We start from the raw sequence: 21,604 nt of genomic DNA, 5'->3' as shown, positions 1-21,604 counted from the left end.
CTCATTGGACATTAAAGAGAACTGATCACTAAAATTATTATTTATTTTAAAGGGAACCTGTCAGCAGGATTGTGCACAGTAACCCACACACAGTGTCAGGTGAGCGCCGTTATACTGATTACAATGATACCTTGGTTGATGAAATCTGTCTTATGGTTGTTCTCTTATTTGTTTTCAGTTTGTTGTTAATGAGATTCTCGTGCCCTAAGGTGGTGGTCCTTTAACCCCTTAGTGACAGAGCCAATTTGGTACTTAATGACCGGGCCAATTTTTGCAATTCTGACCACTGTCACTTTATGAGGTTATAACTCTGGAACGCTTCAACGGATCCCGCTGATTCTGAGACTGTTTTTTCGTGACATATTGTACTTCATGTTAGTGGTAACATTTCTTCGATATTACTTGCGATTATTTATGAAAAAAACGGAAATGTGGCGAAAATTTTTAAAATTTTGCAATTTTCAAACTTTGCATTTTTATGCCCTTAAATCAGAGAGATATGTCATGAAAAATAGTTAATAAATAACATTTCCCACATGTCTACTTTACATCAGCACAATTTTGGAAACAACATTTTTTTTTGTTAGGGAGTTATAAGGGTTAAAAGTTGACCAGCAATTTCTCATTTTTACAACACCATTTTTTTTAGGGACCACATCTCATTTGAAGTCATTTTGAGGGGTCTATATGATAGAAAATAATGAAGTCTGACACAATTCTAAAAACTACACCCCTCAAGGTTCTCAAAACCACATTCAAGAAGTTTATTAACCCTTTACGTGCTTTTTATTATTATTATTATTATTATACATTTTTATAGCGCCATTTATTCCATGGCGCTTTACATGTGAATACGGGGCAAATATAGACAAATACATTAAACATGAACGTGCTTCACAGGAACTGAAACAATGTGGAAGGAAAAAATGAACATTTAACGTTTTTTTGCAAACATCTTAATTCAGAACCATTTTTTTTCATTTTCACAAGTGTAAAAACAGAAATGTAACCATAAATTTTGTTATGCAATTTCTCCTGAATACGCCAATACCCCATTTGTGGAGGTAAACCACTGTATGGGTGCACCACCGAACTTAGAAGTGAAGGAGCGCCGTTTGACTTTTTCAATGCAGAATTAGCTGGAATTGAGATCGGACGCCATGTCGTGTTTGCAGAGCCCCTGATGTGCCTAAGCAGTGGAAACTCCCCACAAGTGACACCATTTTGGAAACTAGACCCCTTAAGGAACTTATCTAGATGTGTGGTGAGCACTTTGAACCCCCAAGTGCTTCACAGAAGTTTATAACGTAGAGCCGTGAAAATAAAAAAATCGCCCCTGATGTACCTAAACTGTAGTAACCCCCCACAAGTGACCCCATTTTGGAAACTAGACCCCCCAAGGAACTTATCTAGATGTGTGGTGAGAACTGTGAATGCCCAAGTGCTTCACAGAAGTTTAGAATGCAGAGTCGTGAAAATAAAAAATATTTTTTTTTCCACAAAAAAGATATTGTAGCCCCCAAGTTTTTATTTTCACAAGGGTAACAAGAGAAATTGGACCCCAGAAATTGTTGTCCAATTTATCCCGAGTACGCTGATGCCCCATATGTGGGGGTAACCCACTGTTTGGGCGCAAGGCAGAGCTCAGAAGGGAGGGAGCACCATTTGACTTTTTGAGCGCAAAATTGGCTGTCGTGTTTGGAGACCCCCTGATGTACCTAAACAGTGGAAACCCCCCAACTCTAGCTCCAACCCTAACCCCAACACACCCCTAACCCTAATCCCAACCTGATCCATAATCCTAATCACTAACCCTAACCATAATCACAACCCTTACCGCAAAACAACCCTAATGTCAACCCTAACCATAACCCTAATCAAAACCCTAATACCCCCTGATGTACCTAAACAGTGAAAACCCCCCAACTCTAGCTCCAACCCTAACCCCAACACACCCCTAACCCTAATCCCAACCTGATCCATAATCCTAATCACTAACCCTAACCATAATCACAACCCTTACCCCAAAACAACCATAAGGACCGTCGGCACAAAAAAACGTTCAATGAAACGTTTTTTTGTACGTCGCATCCGCCATTTCTGACCGCGCATGCGTGGCCGTAACTCCGCCCCCTCCTCCCCAGGACATAGATTGGGCAGCGGATGCGTTGAAAAACTACAGCTGCTGCCCACGTTGTGCACAATTTTCACAACGTGCGTCGGTATGTCGGGCCGACGCATTGCGACGGCCCCGTACCGACGTAAGTGTGAAAGAAGCCTAACCCTAAATTTAGCCCCAACCCTAACCCTAAATTTAGCCCCAACCCTAACCCTAAATTTAGCCCCAACCCTAACCCTACCCCTAACCCTAATTTTAGCCCCAACTGCTGTTCTCCTGCCGGCCGGCAGATGGAGACAGATGGCGGGCGCACTGCGCATGCGCCCGCCATTTTCTTCTGCCGGCGGCCAGGAGGAGCAGCAAGATGATCCAGGGACACAGGTGAGTATTGTAGGGTCCCCGAATCCCCCTATTTCTCTGTCCTCTGTTGTGCGATCACATCAGAGGACAGAGAATTACACTTTACTTTTTTTTTTTTTGCGGTCGCCGGTAAACAGTTAATTACCGGCGATCGCAAAACAGGGGTCGGTAAAACAAAATCATGCTCTTTGGGGTCTCGGCTACCCCCGGCAGCCGAGACCCCAAAGATTCTTGCGGGGCCGGCCGGCGGGCGCACTGCGCATGCCCCCGCCATTTTGAAGATGGCGGCGCCCACCGGGAGACACGAGGAGCATCGGGGGAGCTAGGTGAGTATCGGGGGGCCACCTGGGACCCCTTTTCTCTGTCCTCCGATGTGCGATCACATCGGAGGACAGAGAAATTAAAAAGAGATCGCGTTTTTTTTTTTTTGGCGATCACTGGTAAACGGTTAATTACTGGCGATCGCAAATGCGGGGTGGGTTAAAAAACCCCCGAATCATGTTCTCTGGGGTCTCGGCTACCCCCGGCAGCCGAGACCCCGGAGAAAATCGGCCTCTGGGGGGCGCTATTCACTTTTTCCACAGCGCCGTTAATTAACGGCGCTGTGGTTTAAGTACCCTTAGCGGCCGCCGTTAAAAGGCGTATCGGCGGTCGCTAAGGGGTTAAAGGATATACCAAACCTAGAAAAACTCCTTTTCATGGCAGCAGCCTCTCAGTCAGAGGAGCAGACCTCAGCTGAAGTCCCTCAGGGGCATTCCCAAGCTCCTCTGCTGATGTCATTCTCCCATGATGCACTGCATCATGAGTTATGTGCTTTGAGAGCTGCTATCTGTCCCCAGCGTGCGTCTCTCTATGTAAAATCTCACTAAATGCAGAGTTAGCCATATTACCGTAATCAATCTAGAACATGGCTATTAATCCATTTTTGTCCCCCCCCCTCCTTCTTCCAGGAGCTGTAACTTATTTTTCCGTCCACATAGCCCTATGCAGGCTTGTTTTTTGCAGGACGAGTTGTACTTTTAAATGACACCATTCATTATATCATGTGATGCACAGGAAAGCAGGGGAAAAAAAATCCCAGTGTGTTGAAATTGCAAAACGTGTGCAATTCCACAACTGTTTTTTTTTAATTTACCATGTTCACTTTACGTAGAAATGACCTGGCATTATGCTTCTCCGGGTCCGTAGGATTATGCAGAAACCATGCATGTATAAACTATTTTTTATTTAACCCCTTCCCGACCCATGACGCCACGTAGGCGTCATGAAAGTCGGTGCCAATCCGACCCATGACGCCTATGTGGCGTCATGGAAAGATCGCGTCCCTGCAGATCGGGTGAAAGGGTTAACTCCCATTTCACCCGATCTGCAGGGACAGGGGGAGTGGTAGTTTAGCCCAGGGGGGTGGCTTTACCCCCTCGTGGCTACGATCGCTCTGATTGGCTGTTGAAAGTGAAACTGCCAATCAGAGCGATTTGTAATATTTCACCTATTATAACGGGTGAAATATTACAATCCAGCCATGGCTGATGCTGAAATATCATCGGCCATGGCTGGAAATACTAATGTGCCCCCACCCCACCGATCGCCCCCCCAGCCCTCCGATCTGCCCGGTACACTGCCCCGCTCCCCTCCGTCCTGTGCTCCGCTCCCCCCCGTGCTCTTGTCCGCTCACCCCCGTGCTCCAATCAACCCCCCGTGCTCCAATCACCCCCCCTGCGCTCCGATCCACCCCCCCCGTGCTCCGTTCCACCCCCCGTGCTCCGTTCCACCCCCCCGTGCTCCGTTCCAACCTCCCCGTGCTCCGTTCCACCCCTCCCGCGCTCCGATTCACCCCCCCATGCTCCGATCCCCGCCCCCCCCGTGCTCCCCCCACCCCATCATACTTACCGATCCTGCCGGGGTCCGTCCGTCTTCTCCCCGGGCGCCGCCATCTTCCAAAATGGCGGGCGCATGCGCAGTGCGCCCGCCGAATCTGCCAGCCGGCAGATTCGTTCCAAAGTGCATTTTGATCACTGAGATATAATCTATCTCAGTGATCAAAATAAAAAAATAATAAATGACCCCCCCCCCCCTTTGTCACCCCCATAGGTAGGGACAATAAAAAAATAAATAATTTTTTTTTCCACTAATGTTAGGGTAGGGTTAGGGGTAGGGGTAGGGTTAGGGCTAGGGTTAGGGGTAGGGTTAGGGGTAGGGTTAGGGGTAGGGTTAGGTGTAGGGTTAGGGTTTCGGTATGTGCACACGTATTCTGGTCCTCTGCGGATTTTTCCGCTGCGGATTTGATAAATCCGCAGTGCTAAACCGCTGTGGATTTATGGCGGATTTACCGCGTTTTTTCTGCGCATTTCACTGCAGTTTTACAACTGCGATTTTCTATTGGAGCAGTTGTAAAACCGCTGCGGAATCCGCAGAAAGAATTGACATGCTGCGGAATGTAAACCGCTGCGTTTCCGTGCAGTTTTTCCGCAGCATGTGTACAGCGATTTTTGTTTCCCATGGGTTTGCATTGAACTGTAAACTCATGGGAAACTGCTGCGGATCCGCAGCGTGTACACATACCTTTAGAATTAGGCTATGTGCCCACACTGCGGATTGGCCTCTGCGGATTCGCAGCAGTGTTCCATCAGGTTTACAGTACCATGTAAACCTATGGAAAACCAAATCCACTGTGCCCATGGTGCGGAAAATACCGCGCTGAAACGCTGCGTTGTATTTTCCGCAGCATGTCAATTCTTTGTGCGGATGCCGCAGCGTTTTACACCTGTTCCTCAATAGGAATCCGCAGGTGAAATCCGCACAAAAAACACTGGAAATCCGCGGAAAATCCGCAGGTAAAACGCAGTGCCTTTTACCCGCGGATTTTTCAAAAATGGTGCGGAAATATCTCACACGAATCCGCAACGTGGGCACATAGCCTTAGGGTTAGGGTTGGAATTAGGGGTGTGATTAGGGTTATGGCTACAGTTGGGATTAGGGTTAGGGGTGTGTTGGGGTTAGTGTTGGAGGTAGAATTGAGGGGTTTCCACTGTTTAGGCACATCAGGGGTCTCCAAAGGCAACATGGCGCCACCATTGATTCCAGCCAATCTCGTATTCAAAAAGTCAAATGGTGCTCCCTCAATTCCGAGCCCCGACGTGTGCCCAAACAGTGGTTTACCCCCACATATGGGGTACCAGCATACTCAGGATAAACTGCGCAACAATTACTGGGGTCCAATTTATCCTGTTACCCTTGTGAAAATAAAAAAATTGCTTGCTAAAACATCATTTTTGAGGAAAGAAAAATGATTTTTTTTTTTCACGGCTCTGCGTTGTAAACGTCTGTGAAGCACTTGGGGGTTCAAAGTGCTCACCACATATCTCGATAAGTTCCTTGGGGGGTCTAGTTTCTAAAATGGGGTCACATGTGGGGGGTTTCTACTGTTTAGGAACACCAGGGGCTCTGCAAACGCAACGTGATACCCGCAGACCATTCCATCAAATTCTGCATTTCAAAAGTCACTACTTCCCTTCTGAGCCCCGACGTGTGCCCAAACAGTGGTTTACCTCCACACATGGGGTATCAGCGTACTCAGGAGAAACTGGACAACAACTTTTGGGGTCCAATTTCTCCTGTAACCCTTGGGAAAATAAAAAATTCTGGGCTAAATAATTATTTTTGAGGAAAGAAAACGTATTTATTATTTTCACGGCTCTGCATTATAAACTTCTGTGAAGCACTTGGGGGTTCAAAGTGCTCACCACACATCTAGATAAGTTCCTTTCGGGGTCTAGTTTCCAAAATGGGGTCACTTGTGGGGGGTTTCTACTGTTTAGCCACATCAGGGGCTCTGCAAACGCAACGTGACGCCCGCAGAGCATTCCATCAAAGTCTGCATTTCAAAACGTCACTACTTCAATTCCGAGCCCCGGCATGTGCCCAAACAGTAGTTTACCCCCACACATGGGGTATCACCGTACTCAGGAGAAACTAGACAACAAATATTGGGGTTAAATTTCTCCTGTTACCATTGGGAAAATAAAAAATTGCAGGCTAAAAGATCATTTTTGAGAAAATAATTTTTATTTTTTTATTTTCATGGCTCTGCGTTATAAACTTCTGTGAAGCACTTGGGGGTTCAAAGTCCTCACCACACATCTAGATTAGTTCCTTTGGGGGTCTAGTTTCCAAAATGGGGTCATTTCTGGGGGGGATCTCCAATGTTTAGGCACACAGGGGCTCTCCAAACGTGACATGGTGTCCGCTAATGATTGGAGCTAATTTTCCATTTAAAAAGCCAAATGGCGTGCCTTCCCTTCCGAGCCCTGCCGTGCGCCCAAACAGTGGTTTACCCCCACATATGGGGTATCAGCGTACTCAGGACAAACTGGGCAACAACATTTGGGGTCCAATTTCTCCTATTACCCTTGGCAAAATAGGAAATTCCAGGCTAAAAAATCATTTTTGAGGAAAGAAAAATTATTTTTTATTTTCATGGCTCTGCGTTATAAACTTCTGTGAAGCACCTGGGGGTTTAAAGTGCTCAATATGCATCTAGATAAGTTCCTTGGGGGGTCTAGTTTCCAAAATGGGGTCACTTGTGGGGGATCTCCAATGTTTAGGCACACAGGGGCTCTCCAAACGCGACATGGTGTCCGCTAACAATTGGAGCTAATTTTCCATTCAAAAAGTCAAATGGCACACCTTCCCTTCCGAGCCCTGCCGTGTGCCCAAACAGTGGTTTACCCCCACATATGAGGTATCGGCGTACTCGGGAGAAATTGCCCAACAAATTTTATGATCCATTTTATCCTATTGCCCATGTGAAAATGAAAAAATTGAGGCGAAAAGAATTTTGTGTGTGAAAAAAAAAGTACTTTTTCATTTTTACAGATCAATTTGTGAAGCACCTGAGGGTTTAAAGTGCTCACTAGGCATCTAGATAAGTTCCTTGGGGGGTCTAGTTTCCAAAATGGGGTCACTTGTGGGGGAGCTCCAATTTTTAGGCACACGGGGGCTCTCCAAACGTGACATGGTGTCCGCTAAAGTGTGGAGCAAATTTTTTATTCAAAAAGTCAAATGGCGCTCCTTCCCTTCCAAGCCCTGCCGTGCGCCCAAACAGTGGTTTACCCCCACATATGAGGTATCAGCGTACTCAGAACAAATTGGACAACAACTTTCGTGGTTCAGTTTCTCCTTTTACCATTGGGAAAATAAAAAAAATTGTTGCTAAAAAATAATTTAATTTTTGTGACTAAAAAGTTAAATGTTCATTTTTTCCTTCCATGTTGCTTCTGCTGCTGTGAAGCACCTGAAGGGTTAATAAACTTCTCGAATGTGGTTTTGAGTACCTTGAGGGGTGCAGTTTTTAGAATGGTGTCACTTTTGGGTATTTTCAGCCATATAGACCCCTCAAACTGACTTCAAATGTGAGGTCCCTAAAAAAATGGTTTTGTAAATTTCGTTGTAAAAATGAGAAATCGCTGGTCAAATTTTAACCCTTATAACTTCCTAGCAAAAAAAAAATTTGTTTCCAAAATTGTGCTGATGTAAAGTATACATGTGGGAAATGTTATTTATTAACTATTTTGTGTCACATAACTCTCTAGTTTAACAGAATAAAAATTCAAAATGTGAAAATTGCAAAATTTTCAAAAGTTTCGCCAAATTTCCGTTTTTATCACAAATAAACGCAGAATTTATTGACCTAAATTTACCACTAACATGAAGCCCAATATGTCACGAAAAAACAATCTCAGAACCGCTAGGATCCGTTGAAGCGTTCCTGAGTTATTACCTCATAAAAGGACACTGGTCAGAATTGCAAAAAATGGCAAGGTCTTTAAGGTCAAAATAGGCTGGGTCATGAAGGGGTTAAGTGGGGATGAAATAATTCGGAAATTTTGTAAGAAAAATAAATTTTGCTTTTGTTGCCATTTTCCGAGACCCATGTTTTCATTTTTCAGGATATGGGGCTTGGGCGATAGCTTAGTTTTTGCACCCAGAAGTGACATTTTACTGATACCATTTTGGGGTACATACAATGTTTTGATCACTTCATATTTTCAGCCATAATCTGCAGGGAAATATGCAGGTTCAGCTTCCAAGCCTACATCAACGTCAAGGACCCGACATATGATGTAAAGTTACGTCATGTCGGGAAAAAAAAATAGAAGAAAAAAAATATATAAAACGATAATGAAATAAAACTAACAATAATCCCCTACCTGCCTTTAAAAGTTGAGATGTATATCCTACAAATGCACCTATGTGCTGTGACCCCACACATTTTTTTTCATATTGGTAGGGAGGAGGGGGAAATTAAAACTTTGGCTTTAGTGTCTTGTGATTTTTTTCTGCGCCCCTGGCACTGTCCATGTTGAAAACCAATTATCGGAGACATGGATTATCTCATGGGACAGTACATCGGACAGGTGAGGGATATTGTTTTTTACAGGATACAAGGGCTTCAATGGAATGGGTGTTATGTGAGTATAACCTTGTTATTTTAAAATAAATTTGTAAAACGGAGTGTACTTTAATTTCAAATAAAGGACTTTATTCTGGGTGTTTTTTATTGACAATATGACTATGGGCTTACTAATGGATAAGTGTCTACTATATGCCTCTCCATTACTAATCTGTGGGCTTGATGTCAACGGACAATACAAAGGTGACATCAACCCCACAAGTATTACCCCACTTGCCACCGCCACAGCACAAGTGGGAAGAGCAGGGCAAAGCGCCAGAATATGAGCCTTTTCTGGTGCTGAAGCAGGCTGCTATATTTATGCTAAGGTGGGATATCCATGACCCATTACCAGCCTGAGAATACCAGTCCCCAAGCTGTTTTAGCTTGGCTGGTATTCAAAAACAGGGGGGGCCCCACGGCAATTTTTTTTTAAATTATTTATTTTTTAAATTATGTTGAGACCCCATGACTTTCTTTTTTAGTTTATTTATAGCGCAGATGCCGCTGTTACTATCAGCAGCAGGCATAGGCTGATGGAAGTAGTAATCACATCAGCCGACGCCTCTGTGACCAGTGGTAAACTTTTTCCCGCTGGTCACAGCTGCTGGCTGTCAGATGAACCACAGCTCTCTTGACAGGTGGTAATGTTCTTTCCGCCGATCAGAGCCACCAGAGTTTCTCACATGATATCGTGGGAAACACCCGATCAGCGGCGTGCTGACTCCAAACAGTAACGTGGACTTCCTGGGGAAGTCAGTGTTCGGAGTCCGTGCCCGAACAGTAGGTGTTCAGTAAGACCCCCGAACTTTAGGCTGTGTGCACACGTAGCAGATTGTTCGCGGTTTTTCGCTATAAAAACGCTATAAAACCACGAAAATAACGCTCACATTAAGTATCCTATTTAATAGAATGCAATCCGCATATTTTGTGCACATGCTGAGTTGTTTCCCTGAGCAGAATCGCATTCCAGAAAAAAACGCAGCATGTTCATTAATTTGCGGAATCGCGGGGATTCCGCACACATAGGAATGCATTGATCTGCTTACTTCCCGCATGGGGCTATGCTCACCATGCGGGAAGTAAGCAGATCATGTGCGGTTGGTACCCAGGGTGGAGGAGAGGAGACTCTCCTCCACGGACTGGGCACAATATAATTGCAAAAAAAAAAAAAAAGAATTAAAATAAAAAATAGTAATATACTCACCTTCTGATGGCCCCCGGAGTCTTCCCGCCTCTCAGCGGTGCACGCGGCCGCTTCTGTTCCCATGGATGCTTTGTGTGAAGGACCTGCGATGACGTTGTTGTCACGTGACGTCATCGCAGGTCCTGCACACAAAGCATCTATAGGAACGGAAGCCGCCGCATGCATCGCTGAGGAGATCGGCTGCCTTCAGAAGGTGAGAATAACCATTTTTTAAATTTTTTTTTAATTATTTTTAACATTACCGCATATCTTTTTACTATTGATGCTGCATAGGCAGCATCAATAGTAAAAAGTTGGTCTCACTTGTCAAACACTATGTTTGACAAGTGTAACCAGCCTGTCGATCAGTTTTCCAAGCGATGCTACAGATCGCTTGGAAAACGCTAGCATTCTGCAAGCCAATTATGCTTTCAAAACGCTAGTTTTAAGCAGGAATATGCATGCCAATTCTGCATGCGATATACCCGCGGCAGGAGTTGCAGAATTGCCGCGGAAATTTCGGCGGCAATTCTGCGACGTGTGCACTTAGCCTTACTGTTCGGGTTCGCCCATCACTAGTGATAGTCCTCTTTAATTACATATTCCAACTTGCAAAAAGTTTTTTTTTCTTCTCCATTTTATTTTAGTGCAGAAATGCTGGGATTCCACGCTTACAAAAGTACCGTATTTTTCAGACAGTAAGACGCACTTTTTCCCAAAAAAATTTGGGAGGAAAATGGGGGGTGCGTCTTATAGTGCGAACGCAGGCTTACCAGGGGGTTGCAGCAGAGGGGTGCCGATGCTGCAACGGTGGGCAGTGCGGAGTGCACCTGAGCAGGGTCCCTTCTTCAGGATGCCTGTGTTAGAAATGTGGCGGCGGCGGCACTGCCCGGTGTCCACAGTGAGCAGACTGCATCACCGGTTTCCTTGCGGCCATCTTCCTGAAGCAGTGGCCCGCCGGAGGCTTCATGAGAATGGCCGCCAGAGGCCACGCGTGTGCAGATTGAAATTTCTGCGGCCCACGGCTTCAGAAAGAGGGCCGCCAGGAAACCGGTGATGCCGTCTACTCACCGTGAACACCGTGCAGTGGCGCTACTACAATTCGCATCCTGAATAAGGGACCCTACTCAGGTGCACTCCGCACAGCCTACCACCGCAGCATCCCAAGGATGGGACCCTGATCAAGCTCTGCCTCACCGCCGACACCGGACCCACAGCATCGCACCCTGGGACTGCAGCATTGCCCCACTTCTGCCGCCACCGGCATCCTGAGGAAGGGACCCTGTCTTCTGTGACCCTGCTGTACCACCGCCAGCTCTCAGGTAAGATACCTTAAATTCGGACAATAAGATGGACCCCCATCTTATAAAAATCTTTTTTTTTCTGCTATTTTCCACCCCAAAATTTGGGGTGCGTCTTATGGTCCGGTGTGTCTTATAGTCCGAAAAATACGGTAACTGTTTTTTTCAGGCTGCCCATTGAAAAAAAAAAATCATTGTTAGCAAAATCTGTAAAATCACAGTGGGCATGAGTTTGAGTTTACATGAAATCACATCCACTTTTCGTGATCTGTTAAATGCAGCATTTACCCCGCATGGAGTATGGCCTAAAGACCGGTCTGCTGCCCCGACATATCTGTTTTAAGAAATACTTGTATTCCCCACAAAACAACAATTCTGGATCTCTTTCCAACTCTCCTAGTGACACTCCTCCAGGAAATATAATAGTCAATGTGTGGTACCAGTCCCTTGTGGTACCAGTCCCTTGGTTTATAGAAAATGGTGAAAGCTTGTGGGCTGTATAACTACCCTTGCGATGACGCCCTTTCTGAGATATATCCGGCAGAAGTAAATCCCCATCTCCGTAGATGACACAGCGGCCATTACAAGGGGTTACCTTCTCCTGTTATACTTGCTGCTGAGCTTAACATGTAACCCATAGACGATCTTACCTGACTTCTTCCCCAGCAAAGTCAAACACTTTAGTTATGGTTAGCTTTTTAGAGTCCTCATTTGCCTTCAAATTTTCCTTTGATGATTTCTCAGACTCTTTGTTACAATTCTTCTTTCTTTCATCCTCCTTTTAAATTGTAACATAAAATGAAAAAAAAAAGTAAAAAAAAATATTTAGTGATATAGAACAATATGAAAGTCTACAAGTCACTGAGTCTATATAGAAAGGCTTAAAAAGGTTCACAAGGATTACAATTTATCTTTGCCTTCTTCCAAAACCACCTGTGAGCAGGAAATGCATAATAAATAATAAGTCCACCACAACACCGGACCATTTGGGGGGTTACGGACTCCCTTTACCTCCTTATTGCTGTGCGACTTATTTATCTTTCATGATTAGAGGTCACTGTGATTAGTGATGGATCTATACGTTGTGCAGTCACTGTACCGATGTGATCAGATGCAGGTATCCGACTGATAGATACACTCAGGCTCCTGCTGTAACTCTTCAGGGTGATCTTAGCAGTTCAACATGTCTATAGTGATAGTGGCACATGAGGAGTTTGACAACAAAAAAAAAAAGCTCCCTCTGTCTGCCCATCAGCCCCCCGCAGTGCGATTGTGGGAAGCTAGTGGGTTACTGTGTCAAAATGAGGCCTGACAGAATACATAATCCATAATACATCGGCAATAAGTAGCGTTGGCACGGCTCCTGAGCATGTCACCCCATAGGTGCTGCTGTCAATAGTGACATCAACAAGGTCAACAAAGGAAGGAGGTTCCCCCTGTAAAGCCATCGCCCTTGCGATAGTGAGGCTCCGATGCCACAGGGTCTGGTGGCCGGTTAGGGTCTTAGCATTATTTTAGTGGGAAAACCATAATTCTTTCATTCTCAGTTATGGTGTTCACTAAGCCGAGGTGAAGATGCAATGTAACTCGGTCGGTCCGAGCGACCACCTTTGTCACAGCGTGTGGAGAGATGAACCTTTATAACTTATTTTTCTGTTCATGTAGCCATGGGTCAGCTTCATTTTAGTGGAAGAGATGTTTTATTTTGGATTTACAAATAATTTATTAACTCGTGATGCGAGAGGGTGACAAAAGAAACCGGGAAAAACAGCCGTTTCGCCATTTTACACCCTCTCACCGTGCTGCACAAATATTGTGGTAATTTTAATGTACGAGTCAGTGTGACTTCTTAGAAACACTTTTTTTTTTTTTTTAATAAAAAAAAAAAATGATTATTTTGTTTGATAGTCTAAGCCACAACTCTCCTTTGTAAATGGAGCTGTAAGAGCAGTTGTTCTTATGAAACAAAGCTGTCATTCACAGAATTCGATTTTTGGAAGGGACCTTTCTGGAATCCATAGAAAACATTATAAAATTAGGACAAAATACAAATTCTGTACCCCTTTTTCTTGCTTTAGTACCCCAGCATTACCTGGTTATTCGGGGCCGCGGGGACCGCACACTGCTGACCTTTTGGCTGCTTGCCAACATCAGAAAGAAAACTTGACCATAAATCATCTTCTCTTTTCTTTTTTGCTGCTTCCAGTTTCTCTTTTTTCAACTCATCCAAGGTCCCCGCGCCGTCCTCTTCTGGAGCATTCTGTTCCTCTTTTTCACCAGGGCCTACTTCGGAGTTTAAGGACAGCACGCCTTTCTTCCGCTTTCTATGGGTTGTGTAAAAGGCACAGTATATGTAATATTAGTCAATGGGCGCCATTACCCCAAAACTGGCTGTGTCACTAAGGGGTTAAGGATTGATTCTCTGACCTCAGTTCGCTTATTGAAATGTCCATTTATTATGCCATGCCTCTTTTTTTGTGCATACTTTTGTGTTTCCTCAGAAACTTTGTTATGCCATGACTGAGGGAACGTGCTCAGGTAACGTCTTATCCCAGCCCGCTCATCACTAGAAGAGACCCAAGAAGTCTCAAAACTTGCTTTGTAGCATCGTTTTATATTGGTTAGCCATTACAAGGCAGAATAACTACAAGATTATGTCGTTCCTTTTTCAACTGGCTAACACTGCACCAAACCCTTTTTTCTTCTTTTAGTGGAATAACTGAGGCGACAGTACATTAAAATAAAAAAGGACATAAAGAGCTTGTCCATCACTTTAGCACTGATGATCCGTCCTTAGGATAGGTCATCCATGTCTGATCTGTGGGATGGGACACCCGTCGGTGGCAGGAAGTGCTCACTTGCGAAGCTGCTCGATCTTCTGATAGACACATCCACCTCAGTTGATTTTAAAAAAATATAATCACTAATAACCCACATTTATAATCCCCGTCACTGCTGTTTACAGGATTTACTTCCGGCTGCAGCGCTGATAGCCTGACACAAGGACATGTGACTACACCAGCCAATCACTGGCTGAGGCCAATCGCCACTGTGACCAGTGATTGGCTGAGCAGTCATTTCCAGTGTTTCGAAACGGATCAAGCAATAAAAAGTAGTGGATAACCCAGAAAGCAGTAGTAGAAATTGTTTTTTCTTATCTCTTTTTGAAAACATTTTAAGAAAATGCCCCCTTTAAGCTGCACATTCAAGGAGTTACTGCCTGCTGCTACACCGGTCTCAGAAATACCGTCCATCCTAAAAACAAGAATGCTACGAGCTTCCAGTAGGGTAACCTGGGGTACACACCTGGGCTGCCGGCTCTGCACCATCATCTACTTACCTTGCCAAAATGGAATTCTTACTCTTCTTTTTATCCTTATTTTTGTGTGACGCTTTTTCCTTTCCACCTTCTTGACCTTCATCATCATCATCATCATCTTCATCTTCCTTCACCAATTCATTCACGTCATCTTCACTGTATTCTCCTCCTACAACAAAAAACCCAAAACCTTGTGTATCGCATTATTCACCTGTACAAGTAAAGCTTTACTCGCATGGTCACAGTGGCCGCTCCCTAACATATAGGCCAGCGAAAGCAGAAGACCCAACAGTGGATGCATGGACGGCCATGACAATACTATGTTACAGTGCAACCAGGGCTCTGGAGTCGGAGTCGTGGAAATTGAGGAGTCAGAGGTTCGGCTTACCGACTCCACAGCCCTGAACGCAACTGTGCAAAAGTAATGTTTCCCCTTGATGGAAAACAGTCGTGGAACAATAGGAGAAATTCTAGCATTGTTGGCAAAGTCTGGGATTTTGGACCGAAGACTATTCCTAGAACAAGAGTGCTATCAAATAATTCATTCCTTGTAGCACTGCGCAGAGATCTGTCCTAGACACTGTTCACATTGGGTCATTCCATATCAAGTGATCCAAATATGATTTTTTTTTTTACCTGACGTCTTTACATTTGTTTTTATGAAGTACAACTTTAGTTAATTACAAATTAAAAGTTTTGAATTTTTTTCTTCATCAGTTAATTTATTACAGACTTCAAAAGTTTTGAAAAAGTGCGGATTTTGGCCTGGTATGGCTTTACATTTTTTTATCATATCTTGGGCTAGAATTAAGATAAAGGGGTGGGAGAGGCGTCGTTTTTCTCAGAACAGTATCGGCTTTGAATCAAATTCAAAATCTTGATGCCCAATCGTGAAAACATGCATGTGTGTTACTTGTGTCTATATTTGTACAGGGATTCAACTTGGGCCCTACTTTTTTTTTTTAAGCCTTGAATCATCTGATTTTATGTTTGTGTGAGTTTCTTCCTTTTTTCTTTTCAAATTACAACTTATTGCATTCAACATTTATTTTCAACAATAAAGAAACACAAAAAACAAATACTGAAGTGCCAGAATAAATACATCTTAATCATCATTACACAACTTGCTCAGCATTTTCAAACTGAATGCATTGAACAAACCAAAAGAAAAAAGGTGATCACATCCTCAAGTGCGTTTCTAAATACAGTCTCATTCTAATTATGTTAAAAACAAGATTAAAAGAACCAATATTTTTACCACCTATTTATACATGTGACATTTTTTTTCCTATTATATCACTAATCATGTCATTTATGAAGTGTTTAAGAAGAATAGCACAGTTAAATCTCCGTTCTATAAAATATGAACTAATCAAACAATAGTACGTTTTTAAACTGCCTTTTATCATCAATTTGTCCATTCTACTTCTCCATTTTCACAATCTTTGGAGAGTCCAGTAGCCGCCAACAGCGCCGATCATATTCACAGGTCACATCACCAGTTCTGTCATCCATTGCCAATCTTGTGCCGCCTTCTACCACTTCATGGACATCACTGTCTTTGCTGAATGAAAAAATCCTTGTTTTTATTTGTTTCCCTACATGGGATGACAGTCCGGTATTGCAGAGTCCCTGTGGTGGGTTCTGCTTCCTGTAGCCGATGTTTTAACAAACTCTCCTCCTCTTCGTAGTCCTGGTTCGTACAATACATGAACTGGATTTTAAAGGGAATCTGTCACCCCAAAAATGGTATATGAGCTAAGGCCATCGGCATCAGGGGCTTATATACCGCATTCTGGCTCCGGCGCAGGCGTACTGATTTGCCCTGTTGAGGGCAGAGTAAAGTACTGCAGTGCGCAGGTGCTGAGCCTCTCTGACCTTTCCGGCGCCTGCGCACTGCAGTACTTTGCTCTGCAAAGTTCCTCAACAGGGTAGACAAAGTACGCCTGTGCTGGAGCTGCGGCAAGAAGAGGACGTCATCGTAAGAAGATGGGCGGCGCCGGACCCGGACTGCGACACCCATTGGACCCGGACCGCAGTGGGACCTCCTCTGGGTGAGTTTAATATAACCTGTTTTTCTTACCTTTCAGGTTACATCGGGGGCTTATCTACAGCATTACAGAATTCTGTAGATAAGCCCCTGATGCCGGTGGCCTTAGCTCATATATGATTTTTTTGGTGACAGATTCCCTTTAAGAATATTTTTCTCCCTCCATTTGAACAGTTGCCTGGGTGGTAAGATTTGGTGTGAACGTGGCCTCTGGAGGCTGGAGCTGCCGGCCGGTCATCTGCTCTGCATCCACTGTCTACCCCTGGTCATTCTCAGCCCTAACAGAGCTTTCTCCTCTGTCCTCCCCTGCTTCTAAGCTGTAGCATAACAATATGGTAATATCTAAAAATCATGGATTATTTGGTAAATATAGACCCCCACACTTTTAGGCTATGTGCACACGTTGCAGAATTGCCGCGGAAATTTCCGCAGCAATCCTGCAACTCCCCGCCGCGGGTATAACGCATGCAGAATTGGCATGCGTATTGCCGCTAAACACAAGTGTTTTATAAGAGTAATTAGCTTGCAGAATGCTGGCGTTTTCCAAGCGATCTGTAGTATTGCTTGGAAAACTCACTGACAGGTTGGTCACACTTGTCATACATAAGCAGCATCAATAGTAAAAAAATATAATCTTAAAAATAATTTTAAAAAATTATAAATCGTGATATTCTCTCCCCCGTTCCCAGTAATGCCTGCGACAATGACCCCAGATGATGTAGCATCATGCAGGACCGCTTCGTCATCACAGGTCATTACCGCAAGGCATTATTGGGAACGGGAGCACCGCGAGGAGCGAGAACGCTGCGGGGGCCGTCGGAAGGTGAGAATATCACCATTTTTTATTGTAATTCTTTTTTTTAACAATTACATGGTTCTCAGGGTATGGAGGAGAGTCTCCTCTCCTCCACCCGGGTACCAACCGCACACGATCCGCTTACTTCCCGTACGGTGGGCACAGCCACATGCGGGAAGCAAGCGGATCAATGCATTCCTAGGTGTGCGGAACTGCCGCGATTTCGCACAAAGAATGAACATGCTGCGTTTTTTTCCCAGAATGCGTTTCCGATGTGGAAAAAAACGCACAAAAAAAAAGCAGAATGCATTAAAAATCACGGGATGCTTATGTAAGCGTTTACTATGCACTGTAGTGCTGGAGATCTGCAGCATTTAGTACAATCGATCAATCACCGCTCCAAGTCCTACGTGGACTATAATAAGAGATGAAAAGTGATCGCTCTTTAAAAATATAAAAAAGGATATTTGGCATTGCAATGTCCGATCAACCAAAACATAAAATAAATCTGCAGAGTCAAAGACTAAAACAAGAAATAACACCCCTGGATTGCGGATTTTTAGTCACTGCTCCTCTCTCCAAAAGTGCAAAGTATTGTGAAAAAATAAAAAAATAAAAAAAATGTTAGATCTAGGCCCATAGTAAAAATTAAATAGTCCTGGAAAATCTCATTAGATGTTTTGTACACGTCCCTGAACTGTGACACTTTTCTATTATGCGCAAGGATATTAACGTATTGCTTTTGGAGCGCAGTATGTGACATCTCTGCTTTCAGTCCAACCGGGTGTTTCTCTGGAGGGGTCGTGCACTTTCACCCCTCTCAATCACGGTGTGTGAGGGAAAAGCGCAGGCCCCTCCAGAGAAGATCCAGCCAGTTGGTCTACAAGCAGAGATTTCACATACTGCGCAACAAACGTGAATAGCTCCGTAACGGAGCGATCAGGGGAATCAGAGAAGTTTACAAGGTATTTGCCTTCATTTATTTAGAACAAGTGACAGGTCCTCCTTAAAGGCATACACTGGGAACCAGGCCCCTTTAAACGGGCACATAATGCTTACAAATCACTGTTCTCGGCAGTACTTCGCTCCCTGGAAATAGGGGATGTGCTGCAGAGGACAGGATAGTCAATGTGCACAGCATTGGGGAATATGGCGGGGGCTGGGGATATGCAAACACAGGACTGAAGGGCTGGCGGGAGGATGGTCCTCAGCAGGCTCAGCCAGCCCACTGTACTGCGCCTACCTGAGGGGACGTAGTCCTCATCCTCAGAGGAGTCGTAGTCCTCGGAGTCGCAGTCAGACATCGCCGTTTCACGGCCTCAGCACCACACACCGGGACACCGCTCTGAACTGCGGTAACCACACGACAATACCGGACTGCGCATGCCCGGTAACCCAGCCGGCTCTGCTGAGCATGCGCCGTGAGACGGTCACAGCCCACGCTCCAGTTGATCGGCGACTCCCTCCCAGCGCATGCGTGATTGAGCAGATTCTGTCCTTATGCTGTAACCCAGGAGCTGCATCACTGTGAGCCTGTAGCGCACTCTAGCGGGCGAAAGTGGTTTTCACATAGAAACGAATTGGAAGCAGTTTTGGGGGATGTGCACAAGGCGTCTATTAGGCCGGCTTCACACTCAGCGTATGAAAATACGGTCCGTATATTACGGCCGTAATACGCTGAAATTTCCCGAAAATAGTGGTCCGTAGCTCCTCCGTAGGCAGGGTGTGTCAGCGTTTTTTGCGCATGGCATCCTCCGTATGTAATCCGTATGGCATCCGTACTGCGTGGTTTTCTCGCAGGCTAGCAAAACCAACATACCGCTATAGAAATGATCCATGTGTCCCAAAAAGAAAAAAATATATATATATACTGTATATATATATATATATATATATATATATATTTATATATATATATATATATATTTATATATATATATATATATATATATATATGTCAGTAGACACATATATGTACATATATTCAGGGCCGCCATCAGGGCATGACAGCCGTGACTGGCGTATGGGGCCCGGTGAGCAGAGGGGGCCCGCATCGGGCCCCGTCTCATCTGGTCACCGGGCCCCCCCTGCAGGCGCTGCGGCAGCGGCACACTATTGACGTGCGGGCCCGCGCCCGCACGTCAATAGTTAACAGCCGCCAGCCAGTCTGAGGCTGGCGGCTGAATAGGGCCGCAGTGCGCACTCGCCGGCGTCTGACGTCATTGTCAGCCGCCGGGCCCGGCGGCGAGTGCGTCTGTGTGGAGCCTGGAGAGGGAGCTTCACCTGGCGCTGGAGCTTGGCCAGGTAAGAAGTTGTGTTTTTTTTTTCTTTGAGAGCTGCTGCGATCCAGGGCAGCCCGGGGGGCAGGATGATGGACACACAGGGGCAGAAATGCTGGACACACAGGGGCAGAATGGTGGACACAGTGGGGCAGAAATGCTGGACACAGTGGGGCAGAATGGTGGACACAGTGGGGCAGAATGGTGGATACACAGGGGCAGAAATGCTGGACACAGTGGGGCAGAAATGCTGGACACAGTGGGGCAGAATGGTGGACACACAGGGGCAGAATGGTGGACACAGTGGGGCAGAATGCTGGACACACAGGGGCAGAAATGCCGGACACAGTGGGGCAGAATGCTGGACACAGTGGGGCAGAATGCTGGACACAGTGGGGCAGAAATGCTGGACACAGTGGGACAGAATGGTGGACACACAGGGGCAGAATGGTGGACACACAGGGGCAGAATGGTGGACACAGTGGGGCAGAATGCTGGACATAGTGGGGCAGAAATGCTGGACACAGTGGGACAGAATGGTGGACACACAGGGGCAGAATGGTGGACACACAGGGGCAGAATGGTGGACACAGTGGGGCAGAATGCTGGACACAGTGACACAGGGGCAGAAATGCCGGACACAGTGGGGCAGAATGGTGGACACAGTGGGGCAGAATGCTGGACACAGTGGGGCAGAAATGTGGACACAGTGGGGCAGAAATGCTGGACACAGTGGGGCAGAAATGCTGGACACAGTGGGGCAGAAATGCTGGACACAGTGGGGCAGAAATGCTGGACACAGTGGGGCAGAAATGCTGGACACAGTGGGGCAGAAATGCTGGACACAGTGGGGCAGAAATGCTGGACACAGTGGGGCAGAAATGCTGGACACAGTGGGGCAGAAATGCTGGACACTGGGGCAGAAATGCTGGACACAGTGGGGCAGAATGGTGGACACAGGGGCAGAAATGCTGGACACAGTGGGGCAGAAATGCTGGACACAGTGGGGCAGAAATGCTGGACACAGTGGGGCAGAAATGCTGGACACAGTGGGGCAGAAATGCTGGACACAGTGGGGCAGAAATGCTGGACACAGTGGGGCAGAAATGCTGGACACAGTGGGGCAGAAATGCTGGACACAGTGGGGCAGAAATGCTGGACACAGTGGGGCAGAAATGCTGGACACAGTGGGGCAGAAATGCTGGACACAGTGGGGCAGAATGGTGGACACAGGGGCAGAAATGCTGGACACAGGGGCAGAAATGCTGGACACAGTGGGGCAGAAATGCTGGACACTGGGGCAGAATGCTGGACACAGTGGGGCAGAAATGCTGGACACAGTGGGGCAGAAATGCTGGACACAGTGGGGCAGAAATGCTGGACACAGTGGGGCAGAAATTCTGGACACAGTGGGGCAGAAATTCTGGACACAGTGGGGCAGAAACTCTGGACACAGTGGGGCAGAAACGCTGGACACAGTGGGGCAGAAACGCTGGACACAGTGGGGCAGAAACGCTGGACACAGTGGGGCAGAAACGCTGGACACAGTGGGGCAGAAACGCTGGACACACAGTGGGGCAGAAACGCTGGACACACAGTGGGGCAGAATGCTGGACACACAGTGGGGCAGAATGCTGGACACACAGTGGGGCAGAATGCTGGACACACAGTGGGGCAGAATGCTGGACACACAGTGGGGCAGAATGCTGGACACACAGTGGGGCAGAATACTGGACACACAGT

At 45.8% G+C, this 21,604-nt stretch overlaps 1 protein-coding gene across 1 annotated transcript in view; it reads right to left on the bottom strand.

Moving 5' to 3' along the window:
• Positions 1–18,982, bottom strand: part of CFDP1 (craniofacial development protein 1) — a 59,780-nt gene extending 40,798 nt beyond the window's left edge. Inside the window, exons 1-4 of the mRNA XM_069740471.1 lie at positions 18,826–18,982; positions 14,758–14,905; positions 13,510–13,741; positions 12,068–12,195 (exon numbers count right to left, since the gene is read on the bottom strand). Coding sequence (XP_069596572.1) covers positions 12,068–12,195; positions 13,510–13,741; positions 14,758–14,905; positions 18,826–18,886 — 569 coding nt within the window. The 5' untranslated portion in view covers positions 18,887–18,982. The remainder of the gene's footprint in view (positions 1–12,067; positions 12,196–13,509; positions 13,742–14,757; positions 14,906–18,825) is intronic.
• Positions 18,983–21,604: the final 2,622 nt, after the last annotated feature.

The sequence above is a fragment of the Ranitomeya imitator genome, chromosome 9, assembly GCF_032444005.1.
Source record: "Ranitomeya imitator isolate aRanImi1 chromosome 9, aRanImi1.pri, whole genome shotgun sequence".
Classification (NCBI taxonomy): domain Eukaryota; kingdom Metazoa; phylum Chordata; class Amphibia; order Anura; family Dendrobatidae; genus Ranitomeya; species Ranitomeya imitator.
The sequence above is the reverse complement of the archived record's forward strand: the minus strand, read 5'-3'. Positions and strand labels throughout refer to the sequence as shown.